The 15726-nt window shown below is 42.6% G+C and overlaps 1 protein-coding gene across 9 annotated transcripts in view; it reads right to left on the bottom strand.

Moving 5' to 3' along the window:
* Positions 1-15726, bottom strand: part of TRIM2 (tripartite motif containing 2) — a 174847-nt gene that overhangs the window by 25550 nt on the left and 133571 nt on the right. For all 9 annotated transcript variants that reach the window (XM_065903715.1, XM_065903709.1, XM_065903708.1 and 6 more), the window contains 3 exons: positions 11631-11782; positions 10263-10443; positions 8757-9480 (listed from right to left, as the gene is read on the bottom strand). In XM_065903715.1, the coding sequence (XP_065759787.1) occupies positions 8757-9480; positions 10263-10443; positions 11631-11782 (1057 nt within the window). The remainder of the gene's footprint in view (positions 1-8756; positions 9481-10262; positions 10444-11630; positions 11783-15726) is intronic.

Raw genomic sequence — 15726 nt, 5'->3', positions numbered from 1 at the left:
GTGCTAAGGACAAAGCCTATTCTATTCAGAGAAGGCTCTGCAGGCAGCAGCAGTTGAGGTTTGAAAGGAAGGAAAAGATAAAGACTAGTGTTTTAGTAGATGTTCAGCGGTTCCTCTGTCAAAAAGATTTAACTGTCTTTCTGAAAAAATAGAGGTGATGCAGAAGGAGGGGAATATCTGAGCAAAAAAATATGAACACCTTTTTTTTTTCCTTTGCAGAAATAAACACACATTTTTGAGGGTCAGTAGAAATGGGAAACAACTGTATAGGAGATAGTCAGACATATAATTGGACTCTGTATCAATATCATTTGGAACAAGGGGAAAGAAGACTCTGCCAGTTTGAAACGGATGCGAGATGGTTTGTACATGCTCTGAGAGGAAAGCGTCTACAATACAGAGGACCACACTGCTGGGGGAGGTCCTCCCACCCCCACCACGCCCCAGGAGTATGTGCCGGCCCAGCTGCCACTCTTGGTCTCAAGTTAACGAGAGCTTGAGACCGCTGCCGCACACGTCAATAAAATCCCAGGGCTGGAGGCACATCTGTTAGATGGCTTTTATATTTTTTAAAAAATTAGATGGAACAGGCATTGCCATTTCCTGAGGATTAAAGGAAATCTAGCAGTATACTTGAGGGACAACTCATGCTGACTATTTTTACAAGGAAAATCTTAATGTTGAGTAATGATATGCACAGAATCATTATGCTGAAATGCCCAAAGTCCAAGTGTTTAAAAGTGTCTTGGGTCCAAAATAAACAGAAATTCCAGAAGTTAGAAATAATTTGGAGTGATGTGTTCCTTTTCAATATATTTAGTAAGACTATTTAGTCCAAAGAAAAATGTCTAGCCCGCCACACAAAGTATTCTATTTAGGAAAACCAGTTCTTTCATAACAAATATAAGTGAAGCATAAAATATATATAGTCATCATAAAATCTTTCTCTATCTAACAGCTACATCTGGGCTATAAAGTGAGTAATGTGAGTTTTTAAAGTAATTATAAACTATTTGGCAACAATTCCATAAGATAATTATACTTGTTTCCCCCAGATTTTAAACTAGCCTATGAAGCACAGAATGACTTTTTATCAGCTTCTTATCCATGCTCCTGCCCATGACTCTAGGAAGATTACAGAAGTAAGGTAATAAGTTCCTAGGCTGAAATAGGGGATCACAATTGAAAATTTCTTCCTACTCCCACTCCAACCTAGTAAGAAAATTAACGCTAAATACACCTAGATACTTAGGTAACGCAAAAGGACGAAACAGCCAGACACAGGGTTTAACACGGGATTTTCAACCAAGTAGGTGCTTAACATATATTTGCTGAATGAATGGGTCCCTAAATGAAATATGAATGACTGAGTAAATGACAACCCACATTATGTCATGGGAAAAGGAAGTGTTCAGTAATAGTGATAGCACTTTCATTCATATACATTGTCGGACGCACTCCCTGTCACAACCCCAAGAGTCATCAGCAGGATAAACATTATCACTCCATTTTAAAGATGAGGAATTGAAGCTAGACATATCACAGAGTTAGCAAAGAGACAGAGCAATGAATAAAACCTGGTTCTCCTAATCCTTTACAAAATACATATTTTTAATACATACATTGCTTCTCTCTAATTGGGTATCAGGTTTCTGAGGTGAGGACAATTATTCTTTGGGTTCACATGAGCCATGCTTGCTCCATAAAAATTTTTGAGGAAATTCTGTTTTGACTGGTTCACTGTCTCCCTCATTAAACTATGAGCTCCCCAGGGGAAGCTGCAACATCTGTCCTGTTCTCTGCTGCAGCTTACAATACAGTGCAGCGTCTGGTACTTGGTAAATAGCAGTGGCATCTTTCCACATGTGAAATGCAAGAGACGTTCCCAGGGATGAGTTTCTCAAGGAGTGGGTTTCCTATAAAAACATCAGTTGCCAAATTAGCACACTCTCCTTCCTCAGAGATTTTAGAGAAGGAAGATGATGCTTTGCAGAAATGAGGCAGGGAAGAGGGGCATAAATCATCCTATTTCCCTGTAAAGCCTCTGAACTCATGCTAAGTGATTCTATACAGCCATCTGCTATCACAAGAGAGCGCACTGATCTGGAGTACAAATGAATGGTTCATTCACCACTTCCCAAGGACTCATTAAGGTATGCTGGATGAATTGCATAACTTGAAACGATTCATCTGTAATTCTTTCATTCCCTCCCACCTCTTCAGCTTCCCCTTTGTTCAGTGCTTTTCTTAAATAGCTCACAAAACCAGCTCACAGCTTTTAGTCAGCAGACTCTGACAGTGCAGGGAAAAACAATCTCTTGATGTTTTAAGGCTTTATCAACAGATGCGCTAAGCCACTTTTACCTGTACTCCTTCAGGTTTGTTTTCCAATTTAACACTAGGGTAAGACAATAATTCACTCACAGTGGGTATGTTATGTTTTCACGCGTGGGAGGTGTCAAGTATCTCAACTTTGGAAAACTGCAGAAGCTGAAGGACATTTCAGATGAAGAGGAACTGCCGTGCAATTAAAAAGGCAGGGGCCTCAGAGTCACAGGTGGCTCGGTTCCTACTCCGGCTTTCCCGAGCCTCCAATCCTTCAGAGCTAAGGATGATTATATGTTGTCCCGGTAATTTGGTTTGTGAGGGTCAAGAGCTGTAGGGCTGGAGAGGAGCTCTGATTTCTACCACTGGCCCTTTCTACTGTGTAAGAGCTCCCCTTATGCTGATTTCAATGAATTCAGTAAAGCTGCAGATACAAAATTAACATACAAAATTCAGAAGCGCTTCCATACATTAACAATGAATTTTCTGAAAAAGAAACAACTTGATTCCACTGATAATAGCATCAAAAACAATAAAGTACTTAAAAATAAAGTTAACCACGGAGCTAAAAGATTTCTTATCTGAAATCTACAAGATATTAATGAAAGAAATTGAAAAAGATACAAAGTGGAAAGATATTCCATATTCATGGATTGGAAGAATTAATACTGTTAAAATGTCAATACTACCAAAAGACATCCACAGATGTCAATGCAATCCCTATCAAGAGTCCAATGGTATTTTTTACAGATGTTAAAAAACACTTCTAAGATCTATATGGAACCACAAAAGACCCTGAATGGTCAAAGAAATTCTGAGGAAGAGGAACAAAACAGGAGGCCTCACATTCCCTGATTTCAAGCTATAATGTAAAGCTATTGAAATCAAGAGTATAGTATTGGCATTAAAAACCAATAGCCCAACAGAATTGAGCCCAGAAAAGATACCCAAATATATACAGTCAACTAATATTTTGACAAAGGTGCCAAGAAAAAGACAGTGGCTTCAACAAATGGTGCTAGGATAATTGAATACTCACATAAAAGAATGAAACTGGACCTCTGTCTTACATCATAGACAAAAGCTAACTAGAAAGGGATTAAAGATTTAAATATAAGTCCTGAAATCAGGTCTTGTTTCTTCCTAGAAGAAAACACAGGAATAAAGCTCCCTGACATGAGCACTGGAGAAGATTTTTTGGATAGGACACCTAAGGCATAAGCAAAGAGTGCAAAAATAAACAAGCAGGACCATATCAAACTAAAAAGCTTTTGACAGGGAGCAAAAGAAACCATCAGCAATGTGAAGAAACAAAAAGTGGAACGGGAAACAATATTTCACACTATGTATCTAATAAGGGGTTAATATCCAAAATATATAAAGAACTTACACAATTCAACAGCAACAAACCAAATAACCCAATTAAAAACTAGGGGAAATACCTGAATACGTACTTTTCCAAAGAACAGTCACAAAGGTCACATGAAAAGAAGCTCCAGGTCACCAGTTATCAGGGAAAGGCAAATTAAACCACAGTAAGTAAGACGCCCCTCATGCCTGTTAAAATAGTCACATCCAAAAGACGGAGCAAATATGACGGCATGCTCAACTAAAGATCCCTCATGCTGCAGTGAAGACCTGGCCCAGGCAAATAAACTAAACAGATGAACGGCGGCATGGATGTGGACTACTGGGCCTCGTGCACTCCTGGTAAACTGGTAAAGCCACTATGGAAAACTGCATATAGGATCTCTGAAAAGAAAACACAGAACTACCATTATGATCCAACTTTTCCACTTCTGGGCATGCTCCATGTCTGGCTGAATAGTGTGACTGCTGTTCAGCCATAAAAGGGAGAAAACCCTACCATTTGCGACAACATGGGCGGGCCTTGAATGCATTTCGCTGGCTGAAGTGTCAGTGAGACACAGACCAACACTGTGTGATCTCACTCACACGTGAAATCTAAAGCAAAACGAAGCAGGACTTCCCTGGTGGTACAGTGGTTAAGAATCTTCCTGCCAATACAGGGACACAGGTTCGATCCCCAGTCTGGGAAGATCCCACACGCCGCAGGGTGACCAAGCCCTGGAGCCAGAGCTCCTGAGCCCACGCGCTGGGGCCTGCATGCGGCAACTCCGGAGCTCGCGTTCCTAGAGGCTATGCTCTGCAACAAGAGAAAGCGTGCAACGAGAAGCCTGTGCACCACGCCTAGGGCGCAATCTCTGCTTGTCACGACTAGAGAAACCCCTGAACAGCAGTGCAGACCCAGTGCGGCCAAAAATAATAAAAAGATAAAATGAAGACAAAACAGAATTCACACTAAAGAGATCAGACTTGTGGTTACCAGAGGCAGGAGGGTTGGGGAGAGGCAGCCGGAGATGAAGTAACTTCCCTGATTGTGTGGTTGTGAAAGTGTCACCGCTGGGGCTGGAGCCAGGGCCAGCCGGCCTCCGCGCCCACAGCCTCGACCATTCACTCTTCATCCTTGCATCCCTGCATCACTCGAGTCAAACAGCCTGAAGCTCCATTGGGTCCTCAAGCCCTGCCTGCTCCCTCCTAAGGATGTTAGGAATCTGCATTTCCTCTCCACACGCAGCATCACTCAACTCCAGCACTTGCAACAGCGCACATGACCGCTGCAACTGGAAGCAGCCCCTTGCCTCCTGGGGAACACTGCCGGTAGATCCCCAGGCTCTCTGGAAATCAATGTCTCAGTAAGTCACCACATCACACCACGCTGTTCAGTGCCCTCCCCTTCACCCACACCGTGACGGTTCTTAAACCTCAGCATGCAGAAGGGTCGTGGGGCTGGAAGCATGCAGATTCCTGGTCCCGTCCCCGGAGATTCTGATTCTGTGAATGCAGTTCAGAATCCAGGAATTCTCAATTTTGCCAAGCACCCCAAGGACCTCAAGTGGTTTATGGGAAACACAGGTGTACAGAACAAAGTTTCTGCTTAGCAAGGAAACAACTTCTTTGCTCTCTTCACTTTATTTCATGCTTTAGGTAATGGAATCATTATGGTTCCTGGAACTACTCAGTGTCTGATCTTCTTCCCCTTTACCTAAATGTCCCCTTTCCTCCTTCTAACTGGCAGACTCTTTCTCCTTCAAAGCCGGCTTAGGTTTAGGTGTCATCTCGAGAACCTTCCTTAACTCCCTGCTACCTGTCAGCCTCCCCATCACGCCTGCTTCTGAAGGTGCTCATTCTGAAGGTACCACATCTGTCATGTCTGTCCCCTTCTAGACTGTGGCCTCCCCTAGGTCAGGCTCAGGATCTGGGCATCGCCGCCTGGCCATGTGTCGGGCACACAGTAGAAGCTCAAACAGCAGAGTCCCATTTAACTAGGGGGCTGGATGATCAGGGAGGAGAGGGGAAAGGTAAGTCAAAACTACCCCAGAAAACCTTCTATTATCCAGAAAGTAATAGTTCACTTGCACAAAGAGCCACAGGCGTTCAGGCATGTACACAACATAGCTGTCATGTATCTGCCCTTGCGCATCTGTTATAAGCCGAACTGTATCTCCACACAATCCATATGCTAAAGTTCAGTCTCAACCCTCAGTACCTCAGAATGTAACTGTTTCTGGAGTTAAGATCTTTAGAGCTGATTAACTTAAAACAAGGCCCTAATCCAGTACGACTGGTGTCCTTATGAGGAGAGGGAGAAACACCAGGAGTGTGTGAGCAGAAGGGGAAGACTTCAGAGGACAAAGCAGCAGAGGCCTCTGGGGAAACCAAGCCCGCCACCTCCCTGACCCTGGGCTTCGAGACTCCAGACTGTGAGAAAATCAGTCTCAGTCTGCGGTACTGTTATGGCGGCCCTAGCAAACGGAGACATCATCTTTACTTCATTAACAAACGTGGACTTAGTGCTATATGCCATGGACTGTTCTCAGCGCCTCATAAACGTCTAAACACTTAAACACTTCCCCCCAGTGCCCGTGAATCTCCAAGGGTGCATGTCTCAATGGGTAGAAGGGGAGAAGAGGGGGTCCCCTTCCCCTGGGGCGGGGCTGGGAATTCAGAATATAACTGGGGAAAAAACCCCTAAGAGACATGTCTCTTTCCTCAGGCGAGATTCACAGGTGGAATGGTGACGATTGAAAATAACAATAGTAAAAGGACGGCCATCTTTAACTCAGAGGTTACTGCACATAGGCAAATGCCAGCCCTAAGAATTCCTTCTTGTTTCACACCCACGGCAACCTTAAGAATTAGGTAAGATTTCATTCCCTTTATTTTAGCGGAGGAAACTGGGTTAAGAAGGGAGAATCAGAATCTGGCCCAGATCTGGCCCTCTCTCCACTCTGCACACTGCCTGGGAAGTGGACCCGGTAACTTGGCTGGGGGAGGGGAGATTCCAAATGCAAGACTGAGTTAGCTCTTGATGCAGATCAATGGGGAGCAGCAAGGTCAATTGTTTTGGAAGAAAAGGCAGCAGGGAACATCTAACAGCCTTAATAACAGCTCGTGCAAAAACAATGGCTGTGGATTATTTAGCTCTTCCAACATGCCAGGCATTAAGCTTGGAACTTTGAACAGTTCTGAGAAGCAGATATTTTTATCTTTTCTTTTTATGGACATGGAAACTGAAGCCCAGGGAAGCTGGGAGACCTGCCCAAAGTTGAAGCAAGTGGCAGAACCGGAGTGGCAGGCCTGGGAGGCTCCAATCCTGTGCCACTCAGCCCACCCCCTCTGCTTTGGCAAGTGTCTCAACAGCCTCTGCACCCAACTGCACAAATGGCCGGTGAATGGACCAGGGCCTCCACACGCCGAGAAGGGAGCCTGCTTGCTGGATCACAGTCTTTACCAAGATCTATCCTAAAGAATAATAAATATAGAGTATTAAATAATAAAGAGAAATGAATAATAAAAAGAGCAGCTCTTGCCCAAGAATGTTCCAAGGAGCCTTATTTTCCCAAGATGTCCACTGGAAAAGTGCTATGGTCAGAAGAGCTTGGAAGTGTTGCCTATTATCCCTCCACTGCCTGTGAGACCTACAGTGTACATCAGCAGATTCTAAAGGTACACAGTCAAAAAAAAAAATAATAATCTGTTTCCCTCACTTAAGCTAAGCTTTCCCCAATCTGTCTGAACCACAGAACTGTTTTTCCACATGTGTCAGTGACCATACCTTGAAGATCTTTTTAGAGATACTGCAGTGGAGGACTGAACAGGCAGAAAGACAAGCAAGTGGGAGCCATTTTTGGATATAGTAGCTAACATGTAGACTTTTTTTTTCTTAAGAATTATCAAATTGTGAGGACCTCCCTGGCTGTCCAGTGCTTAAGACTCCATGCTATCAATGCAGGGGGCCTGGGTTTGATACCTGGTCAGGTAACCAGATCTCACATTCTACATGGCTTGCCACAAAATAAAAAAAATTTAAAAATATATAATAAAAGAATTAATAAAGTGTTGGTTGTTTTATTTAGTTTGTTTAGAAAATAAACAGCTTTAAAAAATTGGAGGCCATAAAGCTGACAAGGGAAGGACAATTTGCATTCCCAAATCTCTTGGCTCATCCTAAGCCATTCTGCTTCCATCCCAACCCCATTCTATTCTCCAGGTTTCCACCCACCCACCCTCTTAAGGCTGCTCTCCAGCTACACGCAGATGGATATAGCCACAGCTTGCAATGCACCAGGCCCCTTGTCCCCAGGTCTTACAGGGTGGAAGCAGTGAGAAGCACCAGACCCTCTGCCCACAGTTACCTCCTGCGCTGGCACATTCCAGAGAAACACATGATGTTATTTGATAGAAGCATGTCTCTGCCTTTGGGCTAGGCAGAAGTACTCTAAAGACATTATTTCCATGGGGGGAAAAGATTGCCAACATTTCCTTTAAAATGTGCAGATTATGTACACACTGCTATATTTAAAATGGATAACCAAAAAGGACCTACAGTATAGCAAACGGAACTGTGTTCAGTATTACGCAACAAAAGAATCTGAAAAGAAGAGATACATGTATATGTGTAACTGAATCACTTTGCTGTAACCTGAGACTAACATTATTAATCACCTACATTCCAATATGAAATAAAAAACTAAAAAAAAAAACTGCTACAAAAAAAAGTCCAGATTAGAGTGCTGTATTTTTCTAATTCTCTTTTTGCTTATTTTCAGTTTCCGATTTTCCATAATACACACGCAGCGGTGGCGTGTTGAGAGGAGGAGGGGAAGAAGGAGAGGGGGGAGGAAGGAAGAGCGAGCAGGGAAGGAGGAGGGGAGAGAGAGGAGAAGGACACAAACCTCCGGAGAAGCCTGCACGAGCTCACCTAATAAAATACACCAGTTTATCTCCCACACCGTCTGCCCGAGTTGCAGTTGCGACCTGCCAAGTTGCAAGTCGCGACACTTCCCCAGTCCCCCCCTGAGCCAAGCAAAACCCCGCGCGCGGGCGCAGCGCCGCCGGCCCCTTACCCACGCGGAAGATCAGGTCGTCTTCGATGGGGTTCTCTTTTCGCTTCCCGGTGCTGTACATGCTGGCGGGCCTCTTGACAGCCTTCTGCTTCACATGGCCGCTGCCCGGGGACTTCACGCGCCGCTTCACGCCCTCGGTGGTGGGGGACACGTCCGCCGAGCGGATCACCTTCAGCTTGAACGGGCTGCCGCGGATGTGCTGGTCGTAGAGGCGCAGCGACAGCGTGAAGTCGCCCTCCTTCTGCACGGTGTAGAGGAACTCGTACGTGCCGTTCTTGTTGTCCAGGATCTCCCCGTCGGCCACGCTGCCGTCCGGGGTGCTCAGCTCCGCCGTCAGGTAGGCGTTGCCCGTCTTGCACAGCTCGCCGTCTTTGTCCTTGGTTGTTATGGTAACGGACATGGGCTGCCCGATGATGGTCTGCCGCAGCCCCTCGCCCGTCGCCACCGTCTCGGAGGCGACGGCGTTGGTGGTCAGAATCGTCCCGAGGTTGTGGATGGACTTCTTGAGCCCCTCGGTCTCCACGATGAAGTCCAGCTGGTCGTTCTCTCGCGGGTGCAGCGGGAAATCCTGGTCCGCCAGCTCGTTGAGCTTCTCGCTCATCTGCTTCTTCACCAGCAGCACCTCCGTCTCCGTGCCGTGGTTGAGGGCCTGCGCCGTGAAGCTGCTGCAGCTCTTGATGTTCTCCTGGCCCTCGAGCAGGGTGTCCAGCTGCGACTGGAGGACCTGCGGGGAGAGCGAGCCGCTGAGCGCCGCCCGCGGCGGGCCTGGGGCGAGGGGGGTTCCGTTTAACCCAGCGAGCCCGGCTGTGAAGCTAAATCCTAAGTCGCCTTCCCAGCCCCTTCTCTTTCCCGTCCTCCTCGCCACATCTCTCCCACGCACATTTCTGGGATCATGTGTCTGGGGTGAGCAGAAACGTCGCCGAGAGCTTGGCAGCCAGAGTGCTATGCCTGACATCTGAAGTACTCATTACTCAGTTTCTTTCCCTAATGTTCAAAGTTCCCCTGTCATCACCTCAAGGAACAGAAACCAGGCCAATGAAAGCCCCACCTCCGAATATCGGAAGCTTTCAGCCCTGGTTTTGTGATGGGACGTGCAGAGTTAAACAGAGGCTGCAGTCACGGTTCACTCAGAACTTGACTAACAGGTTGGTGTGGGTGAGAGAGTCATTAAGAGACTATTAGACATTATAATTAAGGAAGGAAAACAATCCAGTTTAACCCTAAATCCTGAAAGTATTACTTTATATTCAACCTTGCCTTTTATATAGTCAAGTTATAAAGTGGTACTTAAGGCCACAGAATCATAGTTTTGGTGAAAACAGGACGGAAAACATGGCTGGAAACAGGAAAAAACATGCTGTTAAGTAAAAGCTACTCTTTACCAAACAACACTGACACTTAAGAACCCCTTTGAGTCCGCTCTGCTGCTGGTGGAACCCAGGAAGCTGGCGTCGGGGAGGCCGGGGACCAGGCCTCCTGTGGAGGTCCTGCCGGCTGGAGTCTTACCTTGTGTTTGAGGCCATAGTTGACTTCCAGCTCCATGAGCAGCACACTCTTGCGCACATTTAATGTCTTCTGGAGTTCATCAAAGGTAGAATGGATGTCATCCACAATACTGGCCTTTTGGTTGGTTAACTGATGGATGATTTCTGAGATGAACTGAAGAGCAGAATCTATTTCTGGGAGCCTGGAGGACAGTTGTCAGACGTCGTTATTCTAGTAACATCCACAGGGAAATAGTAAAAACAAAAACTATCCAAACAGTATATTTTGCCAAGCAACATTTTCTATACCTTTCATCATCTTTAAAAAGTAATAACTGAAGAACAGAATGATAAGACATGCCATAATTACTGACTTTGAGAAAAGAGATTTTGAGGATCCATGTCTATTTCAATCTACCTCAGTCATTTATTTTTAATAGTTGATGGTACAAAACCTCGAAGCTCTCTGAACCCCTGGGCTTTTTCTCCCACTCTAAATCAGGCACACTCTACAGTGGACAAGCACAAGGTCCTACTGTATAGCCAGAGAGCTATATTCAGAATCCTGTGACACAGCAAAATGGAAAAGATTATGCATTGCAGGATGTTTAACAGCATCCTTTCCTCTATTCCCCCCCCCCCCCCCAGCTGTGACACCAAATTGTCTCCAGACATTGCCGATGTCCCCTGGGGGACATCATGGCCCATGGTTGAGGACCACTGTTTTAAATAGACAGCTATATCTTTTTCCCCAATCACATGAAAAACTTACCCAAGCTCAGAGTTTCCTGTGAACTTCTTGCAAGTTTCCAAATTCTTTTAATTAGTAAAGAATAGCCACACTTTTCTCACTTCAACTATTGGTAAAGATTTATTTTCAGCTGGTTGTTTATTTCCTCCCTTTGATCTTTCTCATGCATCACACAGCTACCCTGTTCCTTCATCTCCTTGCCAAATAAAGAGCCTGGAGGCAAGGAAGCAGAAGGAAAACTGAGCAGTCGCTGCTTGGGACCATTTTGCTGGGCTCAAGCAGAGAGGAGCCTGTCATAGTTGGCATAATGGCCTGTAAGTGAGTCAAGAACAGTAGCTAAGAAAGGCTCTTCAGACAGTTTGGTTTCAGGCACAAATTTCAGAGATCTGAGAGCGTTTTCCTCGAGTATATTTTCTTCATTTGATCATACAAAGGTGCTGAAAGAAAAGCCTACTTATAACAAGGGGATTGGAATTTTACCAAGGGGCAGGGCATCACCCTTATCGCTCACCAGTTTATGACCACAGAGTTGTGATCAAAGGAGAATTTACTTGGGTGACATGAACCTTCTGTCCCACTGGGACATGAAATCCGGAGGCCACAGGCAGCCAGCCGTGGCGCGGAGGGAGGCGTGCACACCTTTTGTTGACGGCGTCCAGCTGCACCTGGAGCGAAGCCTTGTGCTGCTCCACCACGTCCTTGAGGGGCACGGTGGGGTGCTCTGCGTGCTCCCCCTCCGTGCACTCCCGACACATGGCGGTCTCGCAGGACTGGCAGTAGAAGTCCATCACCTGCGGACAACACAAGAGCGGTTCCCGTTCTCGGCCACTGACCGAGCACTGACCAGGCGCTGGGTCTTCCCCAGCACGCTCTCAGTAATGCCCACAGCCTCCCCAGGATGTGGACAGTGTTACATCCAGCGTCACAGGAGAAAAGGAAAGATAAACTTTTGTGTGCCAGGTCTCAGACAGAGGTGGATCGGACTCCAGGGCAGCTGCTACAGTTGCAAACCCAGCTGTGCTTGGCCACTGCCGTAAGGCAGAACAGCGCAGTGTTGAGGTTCTCAGATATTTGGGTCTCAGGGCTCCTTTGCACTCTTTATCAATGACTGAGCACTCGAAATGCTTTTGTTTATGTGAGTTATATCTACAGCTACTTATATTAAAAATGGAAACTGAGAAACATTCCAAATATTAATTCATCAAAAGCAAAACTAAGCCCCATTAAGTGTGACCATAAATAATATGATTTATGGAAAGTATATTTTGCAACACAGAAAATCCTATGAGAAGAATGGCACTGCTTTCTATATTTGTGTATCTCTTCAGGGTCTGGCTTCACAGAAGACAGCTGGATTCTCATACCTGTTTCTCTGTTCAGTCTGTCTTGATAGTACATGCCATACAGTCTCTGGAAAATGCCACTGTATACTCTCAAGAGATTGGGAGTGAAAAAGGTAAATAATGCTTAGTATTATCATACAGTTGTGATCTTGTGGATCCCCTGAAGCGGTCTGGGGACCCATGAGAGTTCCTGGATGGCACCTTGAGAATTGCTGCTGTTTGGATGAGAGATGAACAGGAGAGAACACTTTGCATCCTGGCTCCACCACGTACATGACCTCACCACGTCTCAATTTTCCCCCTGTCAAATGGAGACAATTGTGCAACCTACTAACCTACTTCACAGGGCTGCTATGAGGATTCAGGAGAGTAATTTGCACAAAGAACTCAGATGATGCCTGGCACTGACAGTAAGTTCCTAAGCAGTAGCAGTGATGATAATGATGATGATATCATTTGCTTACTTGAAAATAAAACCACTTTATCCTGATTAAAGATGAACTCTTGGTAATAATATAACAAAAAGCCTGAAAGTTTCTTTGTGAAGGCATTCCCCTTATTCTCTCAGCTGGAAATAACTTCTTACAATATTGAATTCCCAAAGCACTTTGAAGGGGGGAGGATTTTCTTCTTTAAGTATAACACATATCAAAAAAATGGCATAAATCCTAACACAGATTGATTGATTTTTTCATAAAGTGAATGAACCCACTAGAGCAATTTTATTCATATCCATTTTATGAAATATTTATAAGATTTTAAATTACTGAGCACTTAAACACTTTCAACCCAGAGCCTAGGTAACTCCTTACACATAGTAGGTATATAATGATACTGCTCAATGTATGAACCATATGCTGTTTATAAGAGACTCACTTTAGGTTGAAAGTAAAAAGATGGAAAAAGATATTCCATGAAAATAGTAACCAAAAGAGAGCTGGAGCGGCTATTCTAATATTAGACAAAATGGATTGTAAGACAAGTTGTTAGACAGAAAAGTACTATCAACTATACTTCAATTAAATAAGGACATTAATAATGACAAAATGGTTAGTCTGTCAATAAGAGATGACAATTATTAACAAAGCAAAAACTGATAGAACTGAAGGGGGAAATGGGCAGTTCAATAATAATGGTTGGAGATTTCAATATTGAACTTTCAATAATGATAGAATTATTAGATGGAAGATCAGTAAAGAAGTAGAGAACTTGAAAAACATTATAAGCCAACTTGATCTAACATCCACATATAGAACATTCTGTTCAATAACAATGCATTTTTGTCATGTACACATGGAACATTTTCCACAATAAACCATATACAAAAGTCTCAATAAATTTAAAATGACTGAAATCATATAAAGTATCTTCTCTGGCTATAATGGAATGAAATTAGAAATCAGTAACAGAAGAAAATCTGGAAAATTAAGAAATACATGGAAATTAAATAACATACACTAAAATAATGAGTCAAAGAAAAAATTACAGAGGAAATTAAAAAATAGCTTGAGATTTTTTATTTAAAAATAACAACATGCCAAAATTTGAGAGACAGTACTCAGAGCAAATTTTATAGTTGTATATGTCTACATTGAAAAAGAAGATCTCAAATCAATAAACTTAAGCTTCCACCTGAAGGAACTAGAAAAAGAAGAACTAAACCCAAAGCAAGCAGAAGAAAGGAAATGAAGATCATAGTGGAGAATAGAAAAATAAGAAATCAATGAAACCAAAAATTGGTTCTTTGCAAAGATCAACAAAATTGACATAATACTGTGGACTGTTGTAGGTCAACAAATTAGATAACCTAGATAAAATGGATAAATTCCTAGAAACACAAAATATACCAAAACTAATTCAAAGAAGAAATAGAACACATGAATAGACCTATAAAAATAAAGAGACTAATCAATATTCAAAAAACCTCCAACAAAGAAAAGTCCTGGGCAAGATGGCTTCACTGGTGATTTCTACCAAAAATTTAATAATAATTAACACCAATCCTCAAAGTCTTCAAAAAGTAGAAGAAAAGGGAACATTCATTCATTCTAATAAGCTGGTAATATACTGACATCAAAGCCAAAAACATCATGGAAAAAGAAAATTATAGACTAATATTCCCTATGAATATAGGTGCAAAAATCCTTTACAAAATACTAGTAAACTTAATCCAGCTGCATATTAAAAGGACTAAACATATAGCCAAGTGGAATTTATTTCAGAAATGCAAGGGTGGTCCACATACAATAATCAATATATGTAATACACCATGGTAATAGGATGAAGGGAAGAAAACCCATATGATCATATTAGCAAATGCAAAAAGAGTATTGACAATACCAACATACTTTCATGATAAACATGCTTATCAAATTAGAAGGAAAATTCCTCAACTTGAAAAAGGGAATTTACAAAAGCCCCACAGCTTCTTTAATGGTAATTCCCTAAGATCAGAAACAAGAAAAGGATGTCCACTTTTGCCACTTCTTTTTTTTCACTTTTGTCACTTCTATAACAATGTACTGGAAATTTTAACCGGATCATATAGGAAAGAAAAATAAATAAAATGCATCCAAACGGGAAAAGAAGTAAAAATTTCTCTATTCAGAGAAAACCTCCAAGAATACACACATGCACACACATACATACAATAAAATATTAGATCTAACAAATTAATTCAGTAAAGTTTTAGGATACAAGATCAACGAAAAAAAATCAGTTGTATTTCTATCCACTAACAACGAAAAATCAAAAACTTAATTTAAGAAAATTCCATTATAATAGCATCCAAAAGAACATAAAATATTTAAAGAATAAATTTAACCAAGAAAGTTTAAGACTTATATACTGAGAATTACAGAATATTGTTGAAAAAAATTAAATAATAATGGAAATAAATAGAAAGATATCTTATACTTATGACTTGGAAGACTTAATATTGTTAACAGCACAGTATTCCCCAAACTGATCTACAAATTCAATGAAACAGCTATCAAAATTCTAACTTCTTTTTTTCACAAAAGTGAACAAGCTGTTCCTAAACTAATAGAGAATTGCACTGAGATCCTGAATAGCCAAAACAATCTTAAAAAAGAGTTTGAAGAGCAAAATTGGAAGGCTCATATTTCTAAATTTTGAAACTTACTACTAAGCTAGTGTAATTAAAACTGTGTTACCAACCTAAGAACAGGCATATAGATCAATGGAATAGAATTGAGAGTTCAGCAGTAAAACAATACATTTATGGTCAATTGATTCTTGACAAGGATGCCAAGACCACTCAATGAGGGAAACAATTTTTTCAAGAAATAGTGTCAAAGCCACTGGATATATAAAAGAATGAAGCTGAAACCTTACTTCACTGCATATATAAAATTTAACTCAAAATAGAT

This window comes from Muntiacus reevesi, chromosome 13, assembly GCF_963930625.1.
Source record: "Muntiacus reevesi chromosome 13, mMunRee1.1, whole genome shotgun sequence".
In the NCBI taxonomy this organism is placed as follows: Eukaryota; Metazoa; Chordata; class Mammalia; order Artiodactyla; family Cervidae; genus Muntiacus; species Muntiacus reevesi.
The sequence above is the reverse complement of the archived record's forward strand: the minus strand, read 5'-3'. Positions and strand labels throughout refer to the sequence as shown.